The 17,108-nt window shown below is 36.1% G+C and overlaps 1 protein-coding gene across 1 annotated transcript in view; it reads left to right on the forward strand.

Annotated features, from left to right (window-relative positions):
* Positions 1–3,122: 3,122 nt before the first annotated feature.
* The window catches only part of LOC116845730 (short stature homeobox protein-like), a 28,748-nt gene continuing 14,762 nt past the window's right edge, over positions 3,123–17,108 (forward strand). The window contains exons 1-2 of the mRNA XM_032818770.1: positions 3,123–3,312; positions 6,529–6,906. Coding sequence (XP_032674661.1) covers positions 3,123–3,312; positions 6,529–6,906 — 568 coding nt within the window. The remainder of the gene's footprint in view (positions 3,313–6,528; positions 6,907–17,108) is intronic.

Here is a 17,108-nt window from a genome sequence, read left to right on the forward strand (position 1 = left end):
TATATATATATATATATATATATATATATATATATATATATATATATATATGGTTAAATTTATATTTTTTTATATCTGTTTATATGTAATAATATATTTATACTAATATAAAATACTTTTCAAATAAGAAAATATACATTTTCTTGAAATCTTACCTTTTTTCATCATAGCAATTATTTATCCTATTTATATAAAAGAATTTAGATTTAAGTAAGTATGTTATTTGTAAAACAGATAAAACGGGTTTAGATGGCTCCAGGGGTATGTTGCTTACGTGCTTTATCTTGAGTGTATTTATCTTGAGAGGAATAGTGGACATCCCTTATAGAAATATCATACTAAGAATCATTGATAATTACTTATTTTCAGTATTAAAAATACTGGATAATAAGTAATTATCAATGATTCTTAGTATGATATTTCTATAAGGGACAAAATCGCGAAATAGTAATTTTAGAATATAGATACTTGTCCTTGAGTTTTATTAAAATCAGGATAATATTATACACATATAATTAAAGAATAGAAAAAACTGATTTAGTAGGGAGCAAAGTAAATGTTCGAGCTTCTCGAAATTTTATATTAATATTCTCCATCGTGCATAAAGTTAAGCAACGTGTTACTAGCTATAATAAAGTTTTTTGCAAATAATGATATACTGTTTCGAATAATAAAAGCAATTTTTACTTCCAAAATGATTAAAATCGAACATATGGGCAAACAAGATAAAATTGACAATAACACTAGGCAACAAATTACTATAACACTAGACACCAATCGCAAATTTTGTTAACTATATGAGTGTGAATAGTCATTTTCGATGTATTTTTTGTCTGCTGAATACGAATTCGTTGTCTAAATTTGACTAACACGTCAGAATTTTAAGAAAAATAACGTCAAAGTTGCAAAAAACGGCATTTACTAGGGTTTTCGTGAGGTTGTGGTACCGACAGCAAATTTTTTTCCTAAATTTCATTAATACCACGCAAAACTATTAACTTTTAGCTATAAAATGCGGTTTCGTTTCGGCATGATTATTCGTTTCTGAGCTAAAATTAGAAATACTAGATTCAAAATTAGAAACACTGCGCATATCACTGTGCAGCATCAGTATCATTGTTCCGTACAATTTTTCTCCAATTAGTGTGAACTAATCACTTTCGACATACTTTTGACCTCTAAACACGAATCCGTTAATCAAATTTTGCTACAACTTTATAATTTTGAAACAATGAAATGAATATGTATCAAGTGCGACTACAATACTAATCGATCATGATGTGACAAAGAAAACTGTAAATCTTTCTCGCGATGTAAAAGTGATATAAAAAGGAAATCGTTACTCATTTTATAGTATAAAGGAGAGTGTCTTTGTAGAATTATCTTTTTTCAAGAATGTGTGTGTGTGTGTGTGGTCCATGTAAAAAATTTTATTTACCAATATTATAATATAATTATTTAGTATTATAGAGTCGCACTTGATACATATTTTTTTTCTTTGTTTCAAAATTATGAAAATGTTATGCAAAATTTGCAAAATGTAGCAAAATTTGGTTAAGGCTATAATCTCACGAAAACTTTCAAAAATATAATTTTTGCAATAAAAATATAATTTGGCATTATTTTTCTCAAAATCCTGACGTGCTAGCTAAATTTGGACAAAATATTTGTATTCAGTAGGCAAAAATACATCGTAAATGACTATTCGCACTTATGTAGTCGATAGAATTTGCAATTTGTTGCTTAGTGTAATTAAAGGTCGATAAAAGGATTGGATCTCTCACAGACACCTCGGAACCACTGATCAGAATATACATTTTATATATGTGGCCTTCTTTTTTTAGTCCTCCCCCTTGCACTACATGGCAACTGAACCCGGTACCAGGACAAAATGATCATGTTGCTGCATATTTGTATTTTGGTTATTATAAAATAAAATATACAGTTAACAGGATCGTGACGGGCACTAATACATAAAAAAGGCTGCCTGTATTATGTTTGTATAAACAGTCAGAATAATTAGTTATCTGAAAAGTTGTAAATTCTGAAATATAGGACATCTTATAGCTCCGGTCTCTCCTACCAACTGAATAAATATTTTCTATTTTTTAGACATGCTCTGTCTCAGTGCAACGAAGTTCTTGCGATTTTAACAAATTATTTACAAAATTTGTAACAATGTAAGAACATAACAGAGAACAAAAGGAAAAATTAAGAGGCTGAAATAATTACGAAACAATTTCAAAACTGCGAATTAACAATCGATCTTCGAATATACACGATTCGTATCGCATATCATATGTAATGCATTGAAAAGGAGACGACATGTCGATGAAGTTCCCGGTATCATTTGTAAGAACTGACTTTCTCTTTCTTTTTGCTAGAGGTCTATCCGGTGGAGTCGACGATCCGATGACCGATAACGAGGCTGGGCAAAAAAGGAAAAGAGTCGACCGCGGAGAGCGTCGGATTAATTACCGCGGCCTCTCTCTGTCCGTCTCCAGGTAAACAGCAGCCCTGGAGGCCGCACGCCACGGAAACGCGGGGGGAAACGGGAGTAAACGAGGAGGTTGGTCAGGAGGAGCGAGCAAGAGGCAGAGAAAGAGAGAGAGCGTGAAAGAGGGAGAGAGAGAGAAAGCAGATGGGTGGGATGGTCGACGAAACCACCCTATCTAGCCCGACACCGGGCTGGCCAGCGGCGAGGGGTAGTTTCCGCGAGCGTTTCCGCGAGCGGGCGGAAAACGGGTGCGAATGCTAATGAGCGTCGGTTTGGGGATGCGGAGAGAACGCCTGCCTCCGGAAAGGGATCGAGGGGACCCGGGCCACCGCGGTTCCGCGAGAAACGCGAAGGAGGGAGGAAGTAACGAAAGGGCACAGTGAAGGGAGACGGGCGCCAAGCGGGGTCGAATAGGCGGATATCAGCACGCCCACCTGGCCGCGCATTGGCTGGCGGCCGAATGGCGTCCTCAGGCGACGCGTGGCGTCGCGACGCCGATGTCGGCACGGCGAGGACGACGTGACCACCTACGTGCGTCCCCCGACGACGGTGGGTTCTGGACGGCGAGCAGCCGTCGGTGCCGAGGTCGCGCGCGACGTCGCGCGCGAGAGTTCCTCCGGTGAGGATGGAGCAGCTCGCCCAGTTCGTCTCCAAGAGCTTCGACAATAACGCGGCTACGACTGTGGCGAGCGGCGGCGGCGGCGGCGGCGGCGCCGGCAGCGGCGTCGAGGCCGCCGGCTGCAGGACCGCCGTTGGCAGGATCACCCTCAGTGTCGCGCATCTCATCGGCGACGCCGCGGACGACGCTGATCGGCGTATGTGCGCGATTCTTCCCGATACATCGCGAACCACGTGTGCGCGATTTTCTTCGCCGCGGTAACGTGGAGGACGTTATGTGTTATTGTGCGGCAGAGAGTTGGCTAAAAATCGATCGCGTTGAAAGCGGATCAATGCAAAATGTGCCGGCTATTGCTCGCGCAGATCGCGTCGTTGGGCATGCGGAAAGTGTTGATTCGAGAAGAAATTTGTTAAACGTGTTAGGTTGATTCGCATGTGTTGATCTTGCCTATATAATCAATATCATATCAGGCAATCATGGTGAATGCGCGACGTCCAGGAGAAATCCATTGTGAAAGTTACGTTAGATTATACATATAGTCGAGAACGAAACGTTTTAAACACATTTTTTAGTGAACTTAATAGCCCATCTAGTTATCATCTTTGGGAATCATAGGCTGCGTTCAGCAAAGAAAGCTGTTTTGAAACTATTGTAAAATCCGTGAATCTGATCAGTATATACTTTTAATTTTAGTTAAGAGTAGATACCAATCAGATTCGCAAGTTTCACAACAGTTGCAAAGTATCTTTCTCTGTTGAACGTCCATTATTCACGAACGTGCGTGGTAATCGGTTGTGACAGGAACTGAAATATGTGATATGAAAATAAATTTTATTAAAGTATCGTGAAAACATGTTAGTACATCCGAGAGTATTTTTAGTTAAATTCTTGTTCTATAGTTGTGCAACTCGAGAAATTGAAAAGTCATATTTCAATATAATGCGTGTGCGCGTATGAGAGAGAGAGAAAGAGAGAGAGAGAGAGAGAGAGAGAGAGAGAGAGAGAGAGAGAGAGAAGGCTCGCATTACTTTCATACTTGTATTTTTTCTGGATTTGCAGTTTCAGTTATGCTATCAGATATCTTTTATATTTAAAGTACAAGCTCCTTTAATTTTTCAAATACTTCTGTTGCAACGCTTCAACCTGGGACATTCTCGAATATATTGACACGTTTTTACGTTGATTTGATAAAATTTGTTTTCATACTGCGCATCGTCACTTCGGCTCCTGTCATAACCGATTATTCGCGCAAGTTCGTAAATAATGATCCTTAAATGTGACTAAATGAGGTTCTAACTTCACTAAAAAAAGTGTTCACACCGTTTCACTGTCGATCGTATACATGCATCGTTTATTCACTGGTCGAATTCGCGCTCAGTCGCGTATGTATGAATCGAGAAAATGTCAGTGATGTAAAATTGTTTGCTTACCTTTCTCTCATCACTTCACATCGTTACTCTAATACGCGATTTATAGCGAGAAGAAATAAGAATTAAAAGAAAGAAGAATTAAAATTAATTGGATAATTACGATAAGTTAATAAGATGTGATTATAGAAATTAGCAATATATATATATATATATATATATATATATATATTTTTTTTTAGCTATTAACGAATGTGTGGTTTTTATAATTAAATCTTTTTTAGACTATCAACGTATGTGCTGTATTTGTGATTGAATTGAGAGAATATTTAAATTTGTAGTTCTTAACACCATTTAAAAGCAGAATAAGCGATTAATTTGGCGTTTAGTAGAATTAATCAGCAATATACAAGGTGTCTGTACTCATAGAAGAGTCGCGGTGTACAAGTAAATTAGGTCAATTGGTATTAGTAAATTGAACAAAAAATTCTTCTATCATTTTGCGAGCAATATTCTAGAGTAAAATTTTAAGTTATTACTCAAAGAAGATTCGTGAATGATCACGTACTATACTATACTATAGATGAGATGTGACGGTGACGTCTGCCGCTGTATGTTTATATATTAGATTAAACTGAATAAAAAAATCCTCTACTATTTTCCAAATAACCACGTGCATGTTTAGTTATTAATTAAAGAAAATTGGCGTACAATTGTGTACAATAATGCACTAATCTTCTTTAATTAATAACTAAATATTTACGTGGTTATTCGAAGAGTGGTAGAGAATTTTTTTGTTCAATTTGATCTAATATATGAATGATGAGCACAGCTCATCTATCTTATGTCGTGTGACCCTTTATGAATTTTCTTTGATTAATAACTCAAAATTTTACGTGGATATACGCAAAATGGTAGAGAAAGTTTTTGTTCAGTTTGATTTAATATACCTGTATACCACAGCTCCTCCGTGAGTTATCGGACATTCTATATGTACAGGGTGTTGCACTTACATACAGGTCAGTACAACGGGTTGCCTCGTCGGCAGGCGCGCGTACTGTGTCATAGTAAACCTTGGCGAAATTGTCATACGCGCAATTGAACGTAAACTTCATAAGAAAGAAAGCGCGCCTGCCGATAAAGCAACCCGTCGTACTGACCTGTATATAAGTGCAACATATTTGAGTTATTAATGATTGTGTTTTTATGATTGAGCTCTTTCTTGGCTCATTTTTGTTATTAATGAATATACGATATTTATGACTGAGTTCGAAGAATATTAAAATTTTTAGTTCTTAAATTATTATCATTTGTAAAAATGGGGACTGTAAATAAGCGACCTAAATTTACGCACCGGGAGCTGGTAATATATACATATATTTTAGCTATTAATAAATGTGATTTTCACGATTCTCTCTCTCTTTCTTAGCTTATTTTGGCTATTAATAAATACGAATTTATGAATGAGTTCAGAGAATATTTAATTTTTTAGCTCTTGATTACATAAAAACAGGAGCTGTAAATAAACGACCTAAATTTGCACGTCCAGCGGAAGTCGCCTATTGATAATAAATCCTTTCTACGAATTCCGAGGGTTGTATATGTACAATTGATATGTAGAATGTTATATGTGACCATCTTACTTATTAAGAAAAGTTAAAAAACGATTAAACGGTATGCTTTTCGATATGTTTTTCGAGCTGACTATCCTAGACCTATGTTTAAGATCGTCTTAAGTTCATCTTCAGATACTCTATAGCCAAAAAACGGTCTGTATAATGTCAGAAAATGTACTAAGACAATCTTAGACATAAGAACTAGCTATGAATATCTCCCCTTGATTGATTAGGGTTCGTTTAGCCCTCCTACCCTTATGAAGGGTTAAACGTTCTGATTAATCTTCCTATTGATGAAGATAATAATTCACTTGCGAGTCAACCTGATCGTTGATGCCTCCACCGCGGACTTAACGCGTGCGCGTGTATCTCGCGTTCTCGACGACGGTCCTCCGCGCGTCAGAGAATACAAAGCAAAATCCTGTTTAGATGAAGGCTCATTGGTGCGCGAAGGCGCGCAAGAAACAGCTGCTGGTATCGAAGCAAGCGTCGAAGATCCACCGCCGTCACCGGAGAGCCGTCTGCAACCGGAGGATCTCTCCGTCACGGCCAAGATCAAGGACATGAGGGACACCGCGGACAGCCTACCACCCCTGAAGACGCCCGAGCTGAAGCTGTCAGTGCGGAAGCTGCTAGGATGCACCCCCTCGCCGCCACCCATATCGAGGGATCGATCGCCCAGTCCGGAGAACTGCGTCGAATTGAAAAGTCAAAGCTCGAGTGACGGCAAGACCGCCTCCAACGACGCCAAGGTGTCTTCGCAGGTCTCAAGGTCGAGCGGGCAGTGTCAGGAAGACTCCGCCAAGGGTGAGTGTCTTGGTTTTAACATTGAATGCCGTTGAACGAACTTGCGTTCTATGCGAAGGCAATCATGAAACCATGTACGTTGAAAGAAAAATATTTAAAAAATAAAAAAATATTTGATGGATGCTAATATAGTATATTTAGATCTCTTAAATCTAATTTCTTTTGTTTAAATAGAATAAACAATTATTTTGATGAAAAGCAACGATTTTAAGAAGTGTATTTTTTATTTGAAAATAAAATAAATTTTCAATGTAAAAATATATATATATATTAGTACAAATAAATATGTTAGTAGTATTCACAGAATAATTTTTTTTATTTTTTAGATTTTTTCTCTCAGTGTACTGAGAAAAAATACTTGAAAATTTATTCGTGGAAAATAAAGTCACAGAAGTAAACTTATTTTTTTCACTTATAAACTTTGTAAACTTTATAAGCTTTTTATACACTTATAAACTTATAAACTTTATAAACTTTTTCAGTGCAGAGGGAATATTTTATAGCTTTATTTTAGATATAAATTGCTTTTAATTTTATCATGTTTTTAATAATGCACAAGAATAGACTATTAGTTTCTCTTACTAAGGAATATATTGAATTTTTAATAATAGATTTCAGTGTTCTTGAGATATAAATAACACACATGAGATGAAAGAATAATAAATTAAGATAGAATATCAATAAGCTCGATTACAAAATTCTACAGTAAACGCCTTAATAAAAAGTGCGTGTTACCTCTTTTCCACAATGTTGATTGGCTGTCTCGATTGACTCGATCCGTTGCGACTAGTTCGTGCTGTTTGCAACTGTCAAACTATGAAATGTTTTGCAAACACCTGTGAAACGTATTTGTTCAGTTTTGTGCTGTGTGCGTATAATATTAATAAATAATTCAGATAAAATGGCGCGCGCTACGCACGCCTATGTTTTGTTCTAATTTTTACTAAAAAATTCGTTAATTGAATACTTTACTCTCTAAATTTCTTGGAGTGAAGTTTCACTCAAAAGGAACGGATTTTCATTCCAAGCGACAGTGAAAATACTGTCACTCTGAATGGAGTGACATTTCACTTTTCATAAGAGTGAATATTTCACTCCAACTAGATAGATAGATTACAAACATGATAGAACTAGAGATTTTCCTTTTTACCTAATCGTAAAAATTCACTCTACTTAGAGTGAATATTTCACTCCAACTAGATAGATAGATTACAAACATGATAGAACTAGAGATTTTCCTTTTTACCTAATCGTAAAAATTCACTCTACTTAGAGTGAATATTTCACTCTAAGTAGAGTGAATTTTTACGATTAGGTAAAAAGGAAAATCTCTAGTTCTATCATGTTTGTAATATCTTTAATGGTGTGCCATTTAATTAATTCTATTTATAATATGTTTGAAAAAATTCGCTAACCACATATGAGACTTGAATCTGAGATCTCTGGCTTTTGAATCCTATTTCGTACTTACTGAGCCACTGCTATTAACTGATGGGAATGATTATTATAATGATGTATAAATTTCTGAATCATTCATTCTTCAGCGAAAATTCACTGCACACAAGTGAAAAGTCACTTTAACTCGAATGACGGCTGTCACTTCATTTGTCGAGGGAAAATACACTCCACGACACAGAGTGAATGAATTCATTTTAAGAACGAAAAATTACTTTAATTTGAGTGATTTGATTGTCACTCTATTTTTCGAGTGAAATTTTCACTCCAAGAAATTTAGAGAACATGAAAGATGGCGTATATATTTTTAAAATAATATATTTTATATAAAAAAATTATATATACACATACATATACATACATTTTAGAATAAGGCGTGAAATATCTCGTATTCAATTTTTTATTATTTCACTTTAATATTTTTACACATAAAAATATCTATGTAAGAGAGAAAGAGAGAGAGACAGATAGATAGAGAGAGAGAGAGAGAGAGAGAGAGAGAGAGAGAGAGATCATACAAAGAGAAAAAATATCTAAAAAATAAAATGTTTATTTGGTGACTACTAACACATAACTACCATCTATTTATTTATACTAATATACATATTTTTACACTGAAAAAATGCTTTTTAAATCAGAAAATATACATTTTCCTAAAGCAATAGCTTTTCATGAAAAAATGATACTCATGTACGATTTGCCAACTCTCTCCCGATGTCAACTTATAAGCTGACCTTGGCGACATCATGGCAAGCCGACTGTCATTTTTTCGATCGCGGCGCGACGCCAGTCCAAACTAGGCTTGCCGACTCTTGTCCGATGTCGAGTCACGGCTCGACGTCGGCAGAACCATAGCAGCCGACACTCACTATCCAATGGCGGCGCGATGCCGGCCCAAGCCAGGCCTGCCGACTTTGTCCGATGCCAAGTCATGGCTCAACATCGGCAGGACCACAATAGCCAACACTCACTATCTGATCGAGGCGCGACGCCGGTCCAAGCCAAGCTTGCCAACTTTTGTCCGCGATATTGTCTTTCCACATAGAACAAAATATCTAATAAACGTACATAATAGATCTATAAATCTATGGAACATCTATGTTTATTGAAGATGTAATCCATATATATATTAAAACTAAAATATTTGTATGTAAAGACCAAAATAATAACAATATCTCGGTTTAGATACATGTCCGGCTATATGGTATTTTTACCTTATTAGACTATTGGTAATGTACACTGAAAAAACATTCTTTAAATTAAAGAAATATATTTTGTTAAATATAATTTCTTACCTGAAAAAATATTTGTTAAATTTTTACAAAATATGTAATAAATATAAAGTAATATTTTTTAAATTTGTAAAATGAGTAATCTATAAAATTATAAATTTCTAGATAAAAAATTATTTCTTTGACTTAAAATATCTATATATAAGAATAAGCAAATGATGTATTTACAAGAATAAAATTTGTTTTTTAAAATGTAAAAACTGTGTTTAAATAAATATTGGTTTGTTTTAAAAGTAAGTAAAATACAAGTAAATCATTTTATAAATCTAAATAAATTATTTTCTAATAAATTTAATTATTTTCTAATTAAAAGTATCTTTTTGTGTTTAAAATTAAAGTTCTTTTTATTATCAGAAAATAATTTATTTAAATTTATAAAATAATTTATTTGTATTTGTACCCACTTTTAAAATAAGTAAATATTTTTTTAAATATATTTGTTATATACTTTTCAAACATTTTTTTTATATTTAAAGACATCTATTCTCTTCTTTTAAATAAATCATTTGTTTTCGTATATGGATATACCATATGTACAATACAAAACGTTTTTCAGTTAAAGTAACAGTGGTGTAATAGGTAAGGTAAACGGCTTAAGAACCTAGGTTCTACCAAGAGATTTGAATCAAAGATCCTAGGTTCAAATCTCAGCAATGATAAGCAAAATTTCGAAGTACAATTTAAATTGAATTAAGTAGCGTGTAAAACAATAAAGTGAAAAATTTAAGAAAAATTCAGAAAAAAAAGAAAATGTATATAAACATTTTTTTGTACTGTCTGGGCAGTGTCGGCAGAATACTGGCATGCCAACATTGGGCCGATGTCGGTGGTCAGTGTTGGATCGATACTGACGTTAGCGTTGGGCCCTTCTTATTATTTGAACATTGCGCCGACGTCGACGTTACGTTATAGCCAGCGTCGCGCCGAGTGTCGGAAATTGGCGGCCGACTTTGGTGCGACACCGGCTCAATTCTAAAATCGTACATGGGTAGTTTAACGTACTTAAACTAAAAAAATTTGGATTCAAGTAAATATGTTATTAGTACCCATCGCGAATAAATATTTTTTACTTTTCAAATATTTTTCTCTCAGTGTAAGAATACATATAATCACATAGAAAGCAAATCATTCATTGCCGAAACCGATAAACTAAAAAAATTACCTCAATTTCCGACGAAAAATTAAAAGCGAAGTTTGCCCCAGAAGTCACGTATAACGATCCGCAACTCACGATGATAATGCCAATCTCGATCTAACTACGCGGATGCCCTTTAAGGTTACGCTCGTTCGCGATTGCCGCGCGAACGAGTAGTGTACGAAGGTCAGGAACCTCCGGGGCGAAGTCGCAAGAACCATAGGGGCTCGGATCTTCGTTTATAATTCAGCTCGTCGTCCAATAAAACTCAGAAGTGATTGGGAATAGCTGACCGCTCGCAACGTAACGATCGGTGACCCGCGATTTTGCTCACCAAAGTCGAGTCATCTTCGATAACGCTCGCTCCACCGAGCACTGAAAGATGAAATTACGTCGATTCCCTTGCCGTTCTCTCGGGGAGAATCGGAGGGGAAACACTATCATAAGAATTAATTCAAGAAGAACGCGGAAGCGTTCCTCCGAAATGTATCATCATGCTTTGATTCTTAGTGTTGCGCTAAGCGCGGATAACATACGGAGAAATGGCAACAAAATTGATTGAATTAACATGACAATAACATAACTAAACGCGTTTTGACAGAAGATAATATTTCTGGTTTTTATTGATGGAGAATTAAGAACAGTGCACCACTATACCTATGCTTATATCGTTGCGCTCCTACATTTCGCCTCGGCGCGCTGCGGCAAGACGTAGAAGCGCAATGATATAAGCATAGGCAGTGGTGCGTTATTCTTCCAATCACCATGCGTCGACATCCGCGCGCTATATTACTGAGCCGCGCTTTGACTCTCGAGCGCTCCGTCCTCTACCATTCGGCACACACTTTTTCTTAATTTTTCGCAATTAATTTTTCGGTTATTATTACGAATATCGTAAAACGGTATAGGACTTTTATGCTCACCTCGAGCCGCTCTACGTTTTTATGAGAGTTTCGTAGATTGTTCTGAGACACCCTGTATATTTATTTCAATTTCATTTCAAATTAACAGTGATATTTAGATAACGTAATAAATATAACATAATTTTGTTGAGACAAATAAAAATGGGAAATATTTATGAGTAGTCCCCATAATGCGTCATTGAAAATATGGTACTTAACAATATAATTATCTTAAAAAGTTAAAAGCTACAAGTCTAAATATTCTTTTAAATCAATCATAAATACTATACATTCGTTAATGATCAAAATAAATTAATTCAATCGTAAAAATCACTACGTTTCTAGCCAAAATATATTGCTAATTTTTATAATTATTTTACTAGCTTATCGCAATTATCCAATGTATATTAATTGTTTTTTTGTCCTTCATAAGAACCCGAAATTCTTTTAATCACAATGCATTTAGCTGTGTCATATCATGTGAATTCAATTGTATATTAAGGCACCGATATCAATACGCCATTATCTTACAAATTCCGAATAATCCCACCTCAGACATATCGTTTCGACAAGTATTCGGCAATCTCGCAAATTAAGTTTTCGATGAACGAGTCGGACAATTGTATCGCCGAGCAACCAATCGGCCACTATGTATCTGGTGCGAAAGTAATGCCGCCGTATGCGCAAGCAACTTGCGTGAGATTGAACGGACGAACAAAGCGGCGAATGAGATCGAACGGCGATCGTGTTATAAAAAGTAGCGAGCGGCGTTGAAGTAACGCCACGCACGCTTCCCGGCGCGATAACTCGAGGCAGCGAACGGGCAGAGCGAGCGTACCATGAATTTATGGTTTAATATGCGGCCCGCCGCGTTAGTTGTGTGTACGCCCCCTAAACGGGGGATGCGCGTCGACGGTGGCTGTTGCAGTAGCAGCAGCGGCGGCGGCGGCGGCGGCGGCGGCGGCGGCGGCAACGGTAGTAGCAGCAACTCGCCCATCTCTCGAGGGCCCATAACTTTTTCCGATTAAGCGCAAATCAAAAAGCAATCTGCCGGGCCGGCAGCCATCGCGGCCGCGAAAGTAAAATCGTAAATATCCGCGAGAGCGGGGAAGAAGAGCTCGTCCGCGCGGATATACGCGTCGTTGTCTGGATCGAAGGACGTCCGAGAGGGTGTGCGGAAGCGATAAATAACGATTGTTGTCGACTGTTGTTGCAAAAGGACGCAAGGCATTTGACACGTTCGCTATTTCACTCTACTGTTTCTGTAGAACTGCATTCTAAAACTTCCGAGATAACGGAGTTAACTCAATGTCGTTCCGAAATATGGAGTAACATATTCTACAGGAGAAGCCTAATTCTTTAGAAAGTCAGAATAGTTGTATTCGGAGTTAACTCCATGAACTCTGCTTCCGAGATGGGTTGGAAGAATAAGCCCCAATGTATAATAGCGCGAACTTATGAAAAGTACATACTACTACATACCTTCTGTATAAAAAGTACCGGGAAATTGTCATTTAAATGAACCGCGGAAGAGGTAGCGGTAAAAAGTTTTTTTTTTTAGATTGGCACTACCTTCCTTCATTACCAACCGGAGCTTGAGCTCGATCAGTCAACTAGTTTGTTTATGGCAGCTGTCCAAACAAGTCTACCTCAGTGTTGCTCTGCGAATTTTACCATGGAAAAAATAGTCGAACAAAGAGTGTGCCTCAAATTTTGTGTTGCAAACGAAATTTCGTGTGCCGACGCACTGATATCCGGCGAAAAAGGCCCGAATTGTGGCGAGACAATTCGTGGATTTTACACGATGACAATGCGCCAGCGCACAGAGCCACGATTGTGGCCGATTACAAGGCCAAAAACTCGGTCAATTCTGTCGACCATCCACCGTATTCGCCTGATTTGGCACCGTGCGACTTCTTTCTTTTCCCGAAACTGAAATTGCCACTCCGTGGTACTCGTTTTTCATCGATTGATGACATCAAAAGGAATTCGCAGCGGGTCCTGAAGGCCATACCAGAATCGGCCTACCAGAAATGCATGGAAGATTGGTTTCGCCGTTTTCACATGTGCATTGCAAACGATGGGGATTACTTTGAAGGCGACAAAATAAATTTTGATGAATAAATAAAATATTCTGTGTTTTTTTTAACGATTCCCGGTACTTTTTATACAGAAGGTATATAGGATACCTTAGAATCTTCGAGGTTCTTGTGGAGAATAATTATCGAGATATTAATTAACAAAGGTTTGTGAATGATTACGCGAAATATGAGATGAGTGACGTATATTATCGTGTGCTTGTACGTTAAGTCAAACTAAATAAAAAAGTCCTGTATCATTTTCCTAATAACCTTTGCAAATTTTTAATTATTAATTAAAGAAGATTAGCGGATAATTGATCGCCATAATATATTAATATTCTCTAATTAAATCTACGAAATTATTAGAAAAAAGATAGAGGACTTCTTTATTCAGTTTGACCTAATGTACAAGCACACGACGGCAGATGTCGCCACTACAGCTCATCTACCATATCTCGCGTAATCATTCACAAATCTTCTTTAATTAATATCTCGATAATTATTGCGAATATCGTGAAACGATATAGGATTTTTATATTCATCTTAATCCATATTATGCCTTCATGAGAGCTTCGGAAATTGTTCTGGGATACCCTGTATAATTCTAACGAGTATCAAGTAATTTTTTATTTAGCAACTCATTTTAATCAGACTATGGCTCATATCTGCCAATTAATTAAAGATTTGCCAAATCTTACTTATTTTTCAGTTTAAATTCAGTTTAAATTCAAAACAATCTAGTACTATACGAAAGTGTTCTTTAAACTACCTATGTAATTTTCAGTTCGAACAATTTATTTTTTTTTACTTTTAATCATAGAAATTATATAAATACTGTATAAGTGCTGTAGATAAGAATTTATACATTTCATTTCCTCATTTTTTTGCTACAAAATAAACGTTGTCACATTTTGTGTGCAGAAAACATAAGTCTATTCTTTTTCACTGAATTAATACGCTCTAATAGAACATAAAAAGAAACAGATATACAGTTAAGATTTGTTTGAAAAAAAGAATTAGTGGCGGATAATGCAACGGGAGTGCAACGAAAAACAACAGATTACTCTTTCCGTTCAAAATTTCTTGGAGTTGGTAGCTTACTCTGTCCCCCACCGCTTCGGGTTTTATAAAGTTGACTGAGTTTGGAACGCAGCCTAAAAAACCACTTTCTACTATAAAAATACGCTGTATTTTTCTTATGTAATATTGTAAAATAGAGTTCATTTGTTTATGTGGACGTACACTGAGAGAAAGACTATCTAAGAAATAGTAAATATCTATTTGGGGGGGAGGGGGAGAGGGTATTGGTAAAATATTTATTTATACTAACAAAATATTTTTCAAATAAGAAAATATACATTTTTTTCAAACTTTTATTTTTTCATGAAAGCAATTGTTTATACTATTTAAATAAAAGAATTTAGATTTAAGTAAATATGTTATTGTGATACTCACCAAAGAAATATTTTCTATTTTTTTAGATATTTTTTCTCTCAGTAGAATGAAAAATTATCGCTATCATACATAAATATGTCACATCAGTCTCTCGTGAGAGATTGGTAATGTAATGTTGGTAACAAATGTATCTTTCTTTAAAGACAAATTTTTTTTTGAGATCAGAAGAAAATGATTGAATTAAAAAAATGCTTAAATATCTATCATACATAATCACGTGACGAGATTATTTTATTTTTAGGTATACGAATATCATTTTTTCAATCAATAAGCAAATAAAATCATTAATAGTTCAAAATTTCTGCAATATTAATTGATTGCAATGTACATTTTTGTTAAAATTGTTACAAAAATTATCTATACCTTATAATCTTTTTTTTCATGATTAGAGTTTGAAAACTATAATCACATATAATATAGTCAAAAGTAAATTAGATACTTATATAAAAAATTTTCTTATATATTATTTAATGCAAAGAGAACTGAGATATAACAAAAAAACATTTTCATTTTATACATTAGCACGTTAACCTGACACCTTAGATACGTTAAACACGACTTTAAAGTAACTTTGCCTTTTTGTTATATGTTTGTTATACAAGCCATTGAAATAAAAACAACAGTGCTTGGATCTAATATTCCTACTAACTATAACTTTTTTAGCATGGACTGACTACTCTTATTCCACTAGTTTGCGAATAATTCAACATTAAAAGTCAGGTGAGGTCGAAAATCTGCCTAATGTGCTACATTATGATTATTATCACGTGGACTGAGTTTTCGAGAAAACTTACAGAAGGCTCAATCCTTTTTTACGTAAATTCCTTTACTTTAAAAACAAGTGTTAAAAACAAACCAATTTTTTGATACAAATATCTGGTACAAATGTTACTAATTTTTGAAAGCTTATTAATAGGCATGCTATTATATCTATGTAATACTAAAGTCTTCAGAAATGTTAACGTATTACACTTACATAATATGTGACAGTCAATGTCCAATAATAAATCCACTCGAATCCTCCCCTCCCCCCAGAGATTAATATTCATTTCTCGGTCATGTCTGAAACAATCATGTGTTTCGTGACGCGACGAATGAATTAGAACAATATGCGATGGTTTCTACGATTTTGCGTATAAATAATACGAAATGCGTAGCTTTGCAAATAATTCCACCATGCGATATTACGAGTTGTGTAGTTTCCCGAGACGAGCCAACGGCCGGGCACTTCCGATACTCCGAAACACATTCCGCCGACGATTTAGCGTCGCGTTCGCGCCCATCGGTCTTCGGCCGCGCGTGTTTTCCCGCGATTGCTCGTAAGTGTTGGTGCTTGACCGCTGGTCAAAGGCCCGCCTTGTATATTTATGGCACTTGGGGCGCGAGTTTTCTTGAAGTATGATAGCGGAGGGTGCCGAGCCGCCACTACTTTAGGAAAAATGAGAGAGCCGCCCTTCATATTTACGAAGTCGAGCTTCTCGCCGAAGGCGTGATACACGCTTGATTTTCTCGCTTCTACGCACGTCATATAAATCGTGGCTATATTCAAAGTATTCTCGGCGTTTTTTACATCAGGGCGAAATAGCTACCCAAACAGAATAAAAATCACGATATGACGTCAAAATAATGTCGCGTTCTTATAGGAAGCGTTATCAGTAACCGACTTTTGAACCATCCTTGTCAGTTTCTGATCATTCGAAAAGAATTCTATAACAAGGCGTTAAATTCATCGCACATCGATACGCTCGGTTGTAGAAGGGAGTTCGCTTCATTAAGCGATAAGTGATTGCGAGATCTTAGGTCCACCCCGTCCTGCGGAGCCCTTCGTCCTTATGTATTCACGGGACCGTGTGCCATATGCAGCCTCCTCCGTGTGGGGTAC

Source organism: Odontomachus brunneus, unplaced genomic scaffold (assembly GCF_010583005.1).
Source record: "Odontomachus brunneus isolate Ranch 3 - 2012 unplaced genomic scaffold, Obru_v1 Obru_scaffold_057, whole genome shotgun sequence".
In the NCBI taxonomy this organism is placed as follows: domain Eukaryota; kingdom Metazoa; phylum Arthropoda; class Insecta; order Hymenoptera; family Formicidae; genus Odontomachus; species Odontomachus brunneus.